At 36.9% G+C, this 13,274-nt stretch overlaps 1 protein-coding gene across 1 annotated transcript in view; it reads right to left on the minus strand.

Moving 5' to 3' along the window:
- neo1b (neogenin 1b) overlaps positions 1-13,274 on the minus strand; it is a 151,125-nt gene that overhangs the window by 70,166 nt on the left and 67,685 nt on the right. The window contains exons 3-4 of the mRNA XM_016230724.1: positions 3,225-3,500; positions 1,799-1,949 (exon numbers count right to left, since the gene is read on the minus strand). Coding sequence (XP_016086210.1) covers positions 1,799-1,949; positions 3,225-3,500 — 427 coding nt within the window. The remainder of the gene's footprint in view (positions 1-1,798; positions 1,950-3,224; positions 3,501-13,274) is intronic.

A 13,274-nucleotide genomic window follows, 5' to 3' on the forward strand; every position in this document is an offset into this window, starting at 1 on the left:
TATATATATATATACACATACATGCATACATATTAGTGCTGTCAAACGATTAATCGCGTCCAAAATAAAAGTTTTTGTTTACATAATATATGCGTGTATACTGTGTATATTTATTATGTATATATAAAAACACATGCATGTATATATTTAAGAGAAATATGTTGTTTATATATTAAATATATTTAGATATAACAAAATATAAGAATATGAATATATAAATGAATATATGTGTAGATATTTTCAAAATATATTCTGTATGTGTGTGTATTTATATATACATAATAAATATACACAGTACAAACACATATATTATGTAAACAAAAACGTTTATTTTGGATGTGATTAATCACGATTAATCGTTTGACAGCACTAATATATATATATATATATGCATATCCACAAAAAAAAGGGGTGTGTATATATACATAATATATTTCTGGTGTATTTCTTATAAATATAAAATGTTCTACTACATTTAAAACCATATAATATATACAGATATAATACAATATAAATAAATAAATATTAAACAAACAGCAAAATAAAACAATTAATTAATTAATGTGTACAAAAGAAAGGGGTGCAAAATCTTAACCTTAAAAAAAAATTATATTAGAAATGTTGCCTTGTACTAAGTGCAAGTAATAAAATTACCTAAACTGAAATAAAAATAAACTAAAAGTAAAAAGAAATATTTAAGAAAACAAAAGCACAAAGTAAAAATTTAAATAAAAACTGCAAAAAAAAAGCTTAATTTGAATTAATTTGAAGTGTCATTCATGCCATTTTCAAGTTTAATACTTAGGGTAAGTGGTTAACCCTTAATCTTAGTATGATCAATAGTAATAGTACTGTTTAGTTGCAAAGATCACTATTAATCTAATCCACTATATGCTGGCAGACATCGGTCAGTTCTGCTGTTGACCTTGAAAGCTTTGAGTTTGGTGCGTTTGGATGCAGTAGATCAGTATTTGCAGTAATACAACAGGAGTGTGTAAGGGGAGAAAACGCAGAGGGTTAGGAAACCAAAAGAGACAAAGCGGCAATAAAAAGCATGTAATCGCTTTTGCACGTCCACAATGCAAACATCGCCAAACCCACGGCTGAAATCAAATCAGGGTAAATATACCAAGCACAGAGGGTGTAATAATGAATGACAGAGCTCCGTAGCCCTGACAGCCCATTTACATGCCGTGACAATCCAGTCCTTTCTACATTATTCATGTCCACCGCATGACAACAGCCAAACCTCCTCTGGAAAACCAAGCGGGAGAGAGGACAGCGGCTATCAGGTAAACTATGTAAGGCAATTTACGGCGTGTAAATGGCGAGTGTGACTTTAGACGAAGCCACGTTCCAGATAAGAGCATCATAAATATGCCGCGCACATGGCCACGTGGGAACGGCACGTGGCTCTATGATATCCATTTACACAGGCGTCAGTAATTACCTCCGCCGGATAATACGGATATTTTACGCTGAGGAATTTGGACAGACGTTGAATAGTCGATTAAGAGCAACTGAATGGATTCTTTTTGTGTGCTCTGTGGGGCTTATCTGTTACGAGTTTGCTTTAGTATGCCAAACCACGCCGAGGAAGTGCGACTGCTGCCAGTGTGGATCTGAGGAAGAGAGTTTGCCGTCCCACCGATGTGCTCTGATCTCATACCTGTATAAATCTCTTGCATCCAGCCAAGAGTTTGACAGGAAAATGTATGATTCTCTGTGCCAACATGATTTATTGGTGGTGTTTTTTCTCATGGGTTCAGGGGAAAAAATACAGTTCTTATACGCTTACCTCTCGTCAATTGGCCGGTCGTTAAACGTCCAGCGAATCATTGGCGCAGGGTATCCCTTCATGACGCATGGCAACAACACGCTCTCCCCGACAACCTTCGCCACAGCAACTGGGCCCTGGAGAGTCTCCAGTTTTTCTTCAACACCAGAATCTGCAAAAACACACAAAAATAGCACAAATGTGACTATAAAAATATTATCAGTAAACTCACAATTCAATGAACAGAAGTAATAATAATAATAATAAAATTATTATTTTACTTATGATAATATATTTAATGTATAGTAATAATAATGATAATATATTTATAATAGTATAATAACTAATTAACTTATTTGAATTAACTTTAAAAATGTTATAACAAGTATGTATAAATATATATTTAATTTATATAAACAAACAGTATCATCTCATGAACTTTTGAAAAATTCATAATTTAATCAATCAAAAAATTTATTTATTTTTATTCTACTTCATTTTATAATGTCTCCAAGATGCTTCAAGAAACTTACCTGCAAAGCTACCTGAGAAACTATGCGCAAGTGCACCGAGGGCAAAAGCTGCTTTAAACGCAAAGGATGCTCACACCAAATGTAGATTTAATTTACTTAATAGAAGTTAACTGATAAAGAAAATCGATTTATGACATTATTTTTGACAGCATCCTCATTTTACAGCATTTTTACACAAGTGCCTGAAACTTTTAACAGTACTGTAGCTTTGCAGGTAGGTTTCTTGAAGCATCACGTATACAGGACAACATTTTCAAAATGATTCGCGTTTACACACATCCGCGAAAACGGCCACAAACGCTGTATTACGTATGCCAGGCCAGTAGTTGGCGTAAAACAGTACCTGTAGGGAAGTGACGATTATATGATGTATATGATTCGTTTCCGCTGTTGGTTGTAATATTGGTGAAGTAAATCCACACTTTCCTGAATTACCTGTAGGGAAGTGACGATTATATGATGTATATGATTCGTTTCCGCTGTTGGTTGTAATATTGGTGAAGTAAATCCACACTTTGCTGAAGAAGCGTTAGCAAACTCTTGAGCATCAACAACAGTACCATGTGCTGCACCAATGTTGTGTATGTTTGTTCGCGCTTGCCTTTAAAATCGACACGTACTGCGCATGTCTACACACCTAACACGTACTACGCACACGCATGACGTCAGCGTTTTCAAAGATTCCCGTTTTGGCTGTTTACACGGAAACGACAACAGTGCCGCTGTCAAAAACTTCTACTTTGAAACCCGTTTTCAAAAATATGCGTTTTCAGTCCCCAAAACGCCGTTGTCGTTTAAACGAACAGGCAAAACGCATAAAACGTTTCATGTTTTTTGCTGAAAACGTTGTCGTGTAAACGGCCCCTTAGTTCTGAAGCGTTTACAATCACAGCACACTGTGTGTCTGTCTGTACCTGCAGACACCTGTAGTTCTGCCTCCTCTGTGGTTTTGGCCGGTCCCAGGCCGTCTATGGTGCAGCGGTAGAGTCCGGCGTCGCTCTGGGAGGCGTTGCTGATGACCAGAGCTCCGCTGGGCAGCTGTATGACTCTGTCGTACAGCTCCACGGGCCGACCATCCCTCTCCCAGCGGGTGAACGGGACGAGCTCTTCCGTCACCTCACAGCTCAGCATCTCAGTGCCGCCCATGCGCACCGAGACACCCTCCGGCTGACTGAGGAAACGTGGAAGTCCTGCGAGAAACGAACAGATCAGCTGCGTTACACTCATACAGTAAAGCTCACTTAATCTCTACACTGACAGAACGAAGAAATTAAGCGAGAACAATTCAAATAACCAACCCCGAGGAGCTACAGATGGAAATTAGATGCTTTGCTAACTCTGGAGAAATTAAGTAAATAACACTAATGGTCTTGTCAAACCAATTAGCAAATAAGCTTGGGAGACGAGCAGCCATTAAGCATGTTTGAACAGCACAGCGGAGGGTTTGTTCACGATCATATTCCACTTATTTTATTAATACATTGATTAATGCATACTTATTAATTGAAGAGGCTCATTTCAATGAAGAGAAACGGATTTGTCTTTGAATTCCAGTTTAACTCACCAACTTGCTAATTTAAATAGAATTTATTCAAAGCCTGCCCCGAATTAACATTCATCTCAAATAAGGAATAAAAGAACAGTTTTAAAGGAAATATATACTAAATGACCCTTGACTGTTGATTGATTTAAACTTATCAGATGAGGTTAATACTGAAAGCACTGCTTTAATATTCATAACTGAATATATAAAAAAAAAAAAAAAAGGTAAACTGTGATCAAATCTTAAAGGCACAATATGTAAGTTTTTGATTTGTTATTGTTTTGCATTTACAAAACAATAACAAAGGCAAAGCTTGATGACCCTATAAAGGAGGATGTTCACGGATGAGGTAATGAATACATTTTTTTATTACCTGTACCTTTCACAGCTATTCAAACAGAGAATAAATTATACAGAGAATGCAAGCAGAGAACATTTACATTGTCAAAGAACATTATGACTGACTTAATTCTAGCGCGAGTTTAAGCACTCCAAAAAAAAAACTCCCCTTATAATCAGTAAAGCTGTCTATACACGGTTTTATAAATGAATCTCTTGCATCATACGTACATCTGCACTTTGTTTATGATGACAGAATTTGCATCAGAGCTGAATTCAGTCGGCGAGTGTGTGCACTGAACAAAAACTCATCTGAACGCCTCTGATTGGCCATTGTATTCATAAGCTCAACAGACTCGTGTGTGATTGGTTATAATGCTCAACACTGTAAAAACACGTAAAAAAATCATGCCGCAACTAGATCAGATTTAAATTTAATGCTGTGGTCAACACTTTTCATTTCATTTTCATTTTATTCATGACAGCCGTAATGGATGTAGTTTAACTGTACAGCACTGTGTTGCCGTAGTTTCTACAAGCGCAAACTGAGGATATGCGGATATTACGTCATTGCTAGGCGACAATGATCAGGGACGAGTCATCATTTCAAATGGGAATTTCACTGGATTTACAAATCCTCTGGAATTTTTGGCATAACATAAATACACAGCTGCATGAAATATATCAGACTGTGCAAGTAGTTTTTGGATATTTTATTACAAAAAGTCCCTCTGTAGTCAAAAATGTTATCCCTTAAAACTCATCTTTGATCATCAAAATTACACATTTAAATGTTTATTCTTGTGAAAATAATTTTCTCTTGCCTTAAAATAGCTTGAATGGAACTCTACACCCTTGCCTCATTTACTATACGTGGATCTATGAATACGCAAACTAGCCCCGCCTCCACTCAGTCACACCAGCCAGGGCCTCCTGATCCACGGATAATGACTGATAAAACTATGTTTTTCCTAGCGGACAACTACAGTGGATACTGTAACATTCGTTAAAGTTATTTACTTAATGTTGCGTCCTCAAAATGCCTTCAAGACTCGAATGCAGCCAAGTTTGTGATTCTTAATTCGTGCCCACGAGTAATGCGTGTGAATTGCGGACTCCGGGCTACTTTTACACTGTTGCCGCGGGTTATTATTCAAGTTAGCGGTTCTAAATTCATGTTAAACCAAGGCTTCTTGGGTTTTTTGCTGTATTTTATTTTTGGTTTTGTGCTGGTAATCGTATTGGTATATTTTGCATGCGATCTCTATGCGCGCCGCGTTTGTATAAATGGAGAGAGGGATATGCTAATGATAGGAATCTATCCCTTGACGTGATTGGTTATTGAATTTTGTGACGAAGCAAACCGATGGCTGTTTCAAACCGCGTTTCTGTGACTGCCATTGGGAAACTACAAGTTTTAAGGAGAAAATACTCAGCAATGGTGTTGATTAATGGATTGGCACATGGTTTGTCTAAAAGCAAATTGAAAACACCACACAAACAACATAAAAAACTTGATTTTCACTACAGGGGGACTTTAACAAAATATAATTTTTTTTTTTTTAAACACTCAAAAATATTATATAGGTCATTGTCTAAACACACTTATATTAGGGATGCTCTGATCGATCGGCCGGAGATCGCTATCGGCCGATAATCACATTTTATGACTTGATCGGTACTCACTAACTTGGCCGATCACACGAACCGATCGCAATTTGATGACGTCAACACATAACGTACATGATGCGTGGGGACATAAATGATTTGGCGCCGCAGTCATGTCATCGTCGGTGTGGAAATGCTATGACGTTTCGAGAAACAATGAAAAATTTGCTATTTGTCGTGTATGTTTTGCATGATGATATGATGAATGTATGGTTCATTTTTAACAGCAGATTCAGTGACGTTAGAGCTGATCTGTGCCTCACTGCACATGTCTGCGGCGCGGCTCCACGGGAACTGGAGCTGATCGCAGCCGCTCTAATGCTTGTGTTTATCAGCCAGCCACGGCACGTTTCTGAAGCGGCTCTCCGCGCTGCTTGGCTAAAAATAGTCTTTTGTGAGTTATCAGTGTGGAGGACGGAACAATACCTCGTCAGAACCGTAAGGGGTAACGGTAACATAATACGCTGATCGTGGGCTGCTTTTAAATGAATATTTATTTATAAAACAAAATAACTTCTTTGGCCATATTAGCCTACTCAATAGCATTAACACAAGCTTTACTCCTTTCAAACTTTATCTGGAATGTCACCGTTTCTGTCACTGCAACTTCCCGATCTGGAGAACGAACACACACACACACACACACACACAAACAAAATGTATTTAAAAATATTTAGTTAATATTTGTATCATTTATGATTTATTTTATGCACCCGCAAATAATCTGCATTTGAGCCCAACTTCAGTCTACTCATCACCTTAACTTTAACTGCGTTTGTACCCCGCGCCACAGCCAGACTGATAAACAAACACAGACCGGAAGTTAACTTCGGGTCAGGCGCGTGTGCCCGATGAAACAGTCTACATAAAGCTTGAAGCATCAGAATCGGTATCGGCTGATCACCATGACAAGAAATCGGTACTCTGTATCGGCTGCAAAAATCCTGATCGGAGCATCCCTAACTTACATATTTAAAGAAATTATAAATTATAAAAAAATGCAGAATACACACAACTAAAATAATAATAATAAAAGTTAAAAAAATTATGTTTTTGTTCTTTTCCTCCTTTTTTTGTGAATATGACAAAGGTAAGTAATGTATGTAGAGGAGAAAGAAGCGAAAGATTTAATCAACAAATACTCATTTAGCACAAGCGTGCACTAAATATTTAATATTTCATATAAAAGGAAAAATAAAACACTTTGTGCCATTAATTGCTTTGAAAATTCATCAAAAGATGAAGCACAAATAAACAGATCTTAAACCCCAAGAGAATCCTTACACACAAACACAAACACCAAGAAGATTGTTATTTCTCTCTTGTCTTTAATCTCACGCTATCGAGCCTGCACAAGTTCAAAGATGTTCCTGAAGTTTGTGGAAGAGCTTTATAATTCACCGTACAGACTGCACTCTCTCTAACAGCTGAATGTATGAGAGCCCAGAGCGTCTCTGACATCCTAATGCTCTCCTGGGCTATTTATGTGCCCTGGCTGATGTAGGACTTGTTGTGGTCTAGAAGCACTAGAGTGGTGTGTGTGTGTGTGTGTGTGTGTGAGAGGTCTGCTGACAGGTCTGTAAATAAGCCCGAGCCTACGACCCGATTCACAGACACACACACATAGCGCTTTTAACAGCACACAAAATCCCAGAGGACTGACGCAACAGGCCTGAAGACACGACACTCACACGGTTCTCCTTCAGTGAAGATGTGTGACTGCATCAGGACTCAAGCCGGGCAAATAAGGACAGAACAATGTGCTGTTGGCAGACAGAGCCACTGTGTGTAAACACTTTACTGAGCCTGTCAGAGAAACTCATAGTTCACATACGCAAACATACATTCAGACTAGACAAACACTAATACTCTGTCTGCATTGATAAGACCATCATAAACACACTGACAAACTCTACCAATACACACATGCATTAATTCATATGCACACACACAAAAACTCTAACACTGCTTAATTTACTTAAACTAGCACTAGTACTACTAAACTTAAGTTGGCAGTTGTTCAAACCTGTGGCACTAAGTATTAGATTTCAGCATTGTGCAAAAAATCTTTCAGATCACCTTTGCAAGCACATAGCAACACGCAAGACACTCTTGTGTTGGCTAGTTGTGTACCCATGTTCCTCTAGTGCATTCATTCATTCATTGAATCACACAGAATCTGAGGCTCTGAGTTGTGAAGCTGAGCGACAGAACATCAAACAGATGCTCTGACAGCCTGCTGGTATTTTGAGAAGGAATACATGAAAATCCCAGCACACCACAGACACACACACACACACACTGGAGCAGTGAAGATGCCAGTGTATCTGCCTGCAGCCCACATAGAAAACCCACACAAGTATGTGAGAGAGTGTGTGTTTGTGCAAGCGTGCAGCTCCAGCAAATAATGTCGTGTGTGATCCATTCACATGCTGTGTGCACGTCTGCAAAGATCCGGCCTCCGATCTCACTGCATCCATCTCTGATGTGACGGAGAGACACCGGAGGGGAATCATTAAACACAGCTTGGAGCTGTCTACAGCCTGAAGGCAGACAAATCCACACACACACGCACACGCACACACGCGCGACAGACATTCACACAACATCTCTGAGGCCAGCTCATATTTCTCTCACTGGAACTTGTGATTCTGTTCTGTTCTTTCACTCGGAGCTATGAATGAACAGTTGGTGCTTTTAAGGATTTTCTAGACTTTCTAAGTGCTGCGAGCTTTACAACACATCACAGTGCTAAGAGCAGCTAGGCTAGTGATAGAGCATATATCAGTTTCAGTGCAGATGAGATAAGGTCACCTATATATCTACACCTGGGATATACCAAACATTTTAAAGTTTAAAAACTTTTTTTAATTATTATTTTTGCCGCAACCAATGTTAATTTAGTCAACAAAATTATTGACAGAAAAGTTTTATAATGCAGAGTGTTTTTTAATTTTCATATTGTTAATAATAATGACAAAAATGCCATTGTGATAATTTAATTATTTTAAATTAAATAACCTGCTGATTAAAATATTATGAGGAAAAAAATAACAGTGGGTAACTAACAACGTACTAACTATTATTATTTTTATTTTTTACCCAATTTTTTTTAAAAAATCTAGAAAATAAGATTATTTTAAATAATTCAATCTTAGTCACTGTCACAATGTATAATCAATGTTGTTTTTATTTTTAATATTACAATGTTATTTCAGTTTTTTAGATAATATATAAAATGTTTATTCACTTATTTTATATAAATAAGTAATTTACATTAATTTCTCATCAACTAAAATTTTCTTTTTATAGACTAAACTAAAATTGACCATTTATTGAAAAATGGAGAATTAGACTAATTTTAAAAATGGTACCATTCAATATTAAAATGGACCTGATTAATATGGATTAAGAATAAAATCCACCCTGGAATTAATATATAACAAAAGGTACATTTTGCAATTTAGATTTTTTTTCTTGCTATTGCAAGTTTATCTCTCACAATTCAGACTTTCTTCTCCAAATTTCATGTTTATTTCTCACAATTGCAAGTTACAAACTTGGGATTCTGACTTTTTTCTAGAAAGCCAGAGTATACATCTCCCAATTACTAACTTACTAACATAAACCCATAAAAAAATATAATGGATATAGACAAACTCACAATATAGTAATTTTTTTTACTCAAAATTGTGAACTTGTATCTCACAATTGCAATTTATAAGCTTTCATCCCACATTTAATAACTTGCAATTACAAGATATAAATTCATAAATCTGAGAAAAAAGTCAGAATCGAGAGATTCGAGAGTACTCGCAATTGCAAGAAAAATCTCTTAATTGTGAGATAAAGAGTCACAATTGCCATGCATGGAAATTAGCTTCTATATTAAGTCTCAAGAAATCATTTCCACTGTAAAGAATCTTTTGTGTAAAGAAAAGATTCCATAGATGTTTCTTCATGGAGTGAAAGAGAACACATTGAACACCTCCTCAGCTCTCTCCATATGTCATCAGATTCCCAAAGCTGACACATGCACACGTGAGAAATAGTAAGATGTTGTCACATTAGATATCACCCTCTTTCCAAAGGGCTGGTGAGGATTGAGGCCTCCTCTGTATCTCTGTCGCCTCCTCACATTCCACCACCAAGCAAACAGACAGAAAAATCTCCTCCATTCATCCGTGGATTTCATCTGCCCTCCACAAACATTTCCTCGCACTTCCCCCGTGTGTCCGAGCGCTCCAAGAGCAACACGAGACCTCACACGCGCTCACGGGGGGGAGTGTAAACAGGGCAGGCACTAACAGGACACTCCTGAGACCACACAGGGTCCCATTCAGATGCACGATGCGGCTCAGAGCCGCCACACAAACAGCTTTCAGTGTGACGGACGGCGGTTGCTGCAACAGCCAAGACGCTTGTCTTTTGATGGAAGGGACAAATTAGGACCCAACTCCTGATTTACATGTGAAACAGGGTGATATTTTTTAGGGATGCTCTGATACCACTTTTTCCAGTACTCAACCGATACCGATACTTTTATTTTTGGTACTTGCCGATACCGATATCATTGTATTTGTACATTTTTTAAATATTGGGTACAGAAACCAAAAGAATATGTATTATTTTAGTTGGTTAACTTCATTTATCAAATAGATATATCCTTCAGTTATTTTCACACTTATTTATTCCCATTCAAATGTATTTGACAAGTTTGAGTTACTTTCACTGTAAATTTTTTGCTCTATGGTAACTCATCTTTAATTTAATAGCATTAGAGCTGCTCCGTTGCAGCGGCTCAGTACTGTAATCACGCGCTTTGCTGTAATAATGCAGGGAACCACCCGTTATAAATCTTTCAGAAATATAAGTAGTGTTTTTTTCATCCGAAACGTGCTGCGATTTATACTCCAAAGCGACTCACATAATACAGAAACACTCATGAAGCAAGCAAAACATGCACAACAAGTGCACGTATTTGTGTTGGTACAGAATGAGAGGGACAAGTACAGCCCAGCACATTTAAACTGGCTGATAGTTTCACTTTCACCATAAAGTCATGTATGCTTAAGGTTGAAAATAAATGTTGTTTATAGTGAATGCCCCTATAAATGTTGTTTTATATTTACAATTTGGTTTTAATCCAAATGATGCATGTGCTAAGTGAGCAAACATCAAAGATCACGCAACAGAAGTGCGCTCTCTCTCTCTCTCTCCCTAACGTTAGGTAACGTAACTTGTGCATTGTTTTACTTATATGTTTTTGACATATCCGACCAAACTACAAACTTTCCAGTGATGTCTGTGAGAAGGGGATATTAACTCGACAAGCCCGCACATGTGCGCCGCCGCGCGCTCAATCCACTCAGCTTGCTTTGCTTATCAGCTCGCGCACATCAGCTATACAGGCGTTAATACTGAATGTTTAACATTATATTCATTGCATACATACTTCGTAGATATCCTTAATCTCTAATAATAACTCCATTCTGCTGTCTGTTGTTCTGTTGCCAGTGTTTCTTTGTCTGAATACGGCACTGATCACATGCTGTGTGGTATCGGTGTTTTGGTATCGGTGCATTGTAACGAGTATGAGTATAGGAACTCAGTATCGGACCCGATACCGACACCATTATCGGTATCGCCGAATCCCTAATATTTTTAAAAGAACAGTTCATTTCAAATGAAAAGGTAATTTTCTGATGGTTGAGCAAAAGTCAATGTTTACTCAATTTACTTTCTTCCAGGCAACACAAAAGTAGATGAAGAATCTGTGAAGTGACCAAAATGTTATTTCTAATGTTGATATAATATATAAAATATTTACGTATTTATTCATTTTATTTATTGATATTTAATTCATATAAATATATATATATCTTTTTAGATTTTTAGATAATATTTTTAGATAATATATAAAATATTTATTTATTTATATTTGATATAAATATATAATTTTGCATGAATTTCTCATTAACTAAAATACTTCCATTGACTTAACTGAAATTGACAAAATCTTTAAAAAAATGTGACTATAATAAACTATAAATTTTTTTTTTAATTTTACTTTATTTTTTTTAAATGTACTTTCAGACTTTCAGAAACCGAAAGTAACACATTAAATGAATGCCTTTAGACGTCTTGGAATATTGCGCAGGAACTATATTGTCAGCTCCTGGTCATTATATGCACTCACTGTGTTAAAAATAGCAGCTCTGAAATTCAGCAAAACATCTTCACAAATAAAGGTGAGTAAGTGACAGGATTTTCCTTCATTCAAGCTCTCTTGAATTTCTGATCTTAAATTAAGAGTAAATTTGAGACTTAGTAATGCTGTCTGATGCTAAACTTCACACGAGAGATGTGAAACAATAACCGCGGCAGTAATAGAAATATTTTCAAGCCCTAAAGCTAAAACCGCACTGAACGGTGTGAAAAGCGTTAGAGACAGACTGCAGGAGCGTAATGAGTCCGAGGACAGAAACACTCTGACAAACGAGCGGCTCAAATCGATACGTGTGCTTCACTAATGTCAAATCAATCACAGGAGAGGAGAGAGCCCTCAACACTGAAACAAAGAGGAGCTGCCATTGTTGGTGGAGGAAACACTTGAATATAAATGATTGTGCCACTGCGACAGCTGTCACTATGGGAACACAAACATCTGGAACACATGTGAGAGAAAATGATTCAACATTTGATGCATTTAAATGCAAACACACAGTGTGCTTTCATTTACATCTCTGGGACTGAGGAGAACGTCTCAAATATGTTGGTTTCTTTGTATTTGGAGTAACTAAGTAAACACTGATGCTACTAAACTACATTCAGTAGCTTGACAATAGCTCAGCTTTCTTTAAAATAGGATTCACATAGATTCACATATTTATACAACAGTGCTTTCTGATCCTCGAATCTGATTGGCTGATAAGAGTGTTGCTATTAGAGTCCAACAGAACTCAGCCGTTTCACCGTTAGTATCACTCCTCTTGCCGAAGTTGCGTACTTCTCACAGCAAGTGTCACGGGGGATGCCCAACTCCACTATCATTTTTAAAAATAATACTGTTTTGTGTCACGGAATGTAGTTTTACGAGCATTTTAGGCGAGAATGTACTTGTATGTGGGGCTGCACGATATTGGAAAAAAACTCACATTGCGATATTTTGTTTTTCTGCGGTATATATTGCGATATGAAAAAAAAAGAAGAAGAAAAAAATAAATAAAAAAATCACCAGATGACTTGAATAGCCCTATTTGGAAAAAAATTATCAATTATTCCGATGATTTTGTAGGTGAGTAAATCCGCTTAGAAAATAAACAAATTACAAGCATAGATAAGGTACAGGAATTGAATAATCAAATGTAAAATAACACTGCATAGTCTTCACTGTATAAATTACATTCCTCAC

The sequence above is a fragment of the Sinocyclocheilus grahami genome, unplaced genomic scaffold, assembly GCF_001515645.1.
Source record: "Sinocyclocheilus grahami isolate Dianchi unplaced genomic scaffold, SAMN03320097.WGS_v1.1 scaffold376.1, whole genome shotgun sequence".
Classification (NCBI taxonomy): domain Eukaryota; kingdom Metazoa; phylum Chordata; class Actinopteri; order Cypriniformes; family Cyprinidae; genus Sinocyclocheilus; species Sinocyclocheilus grahami.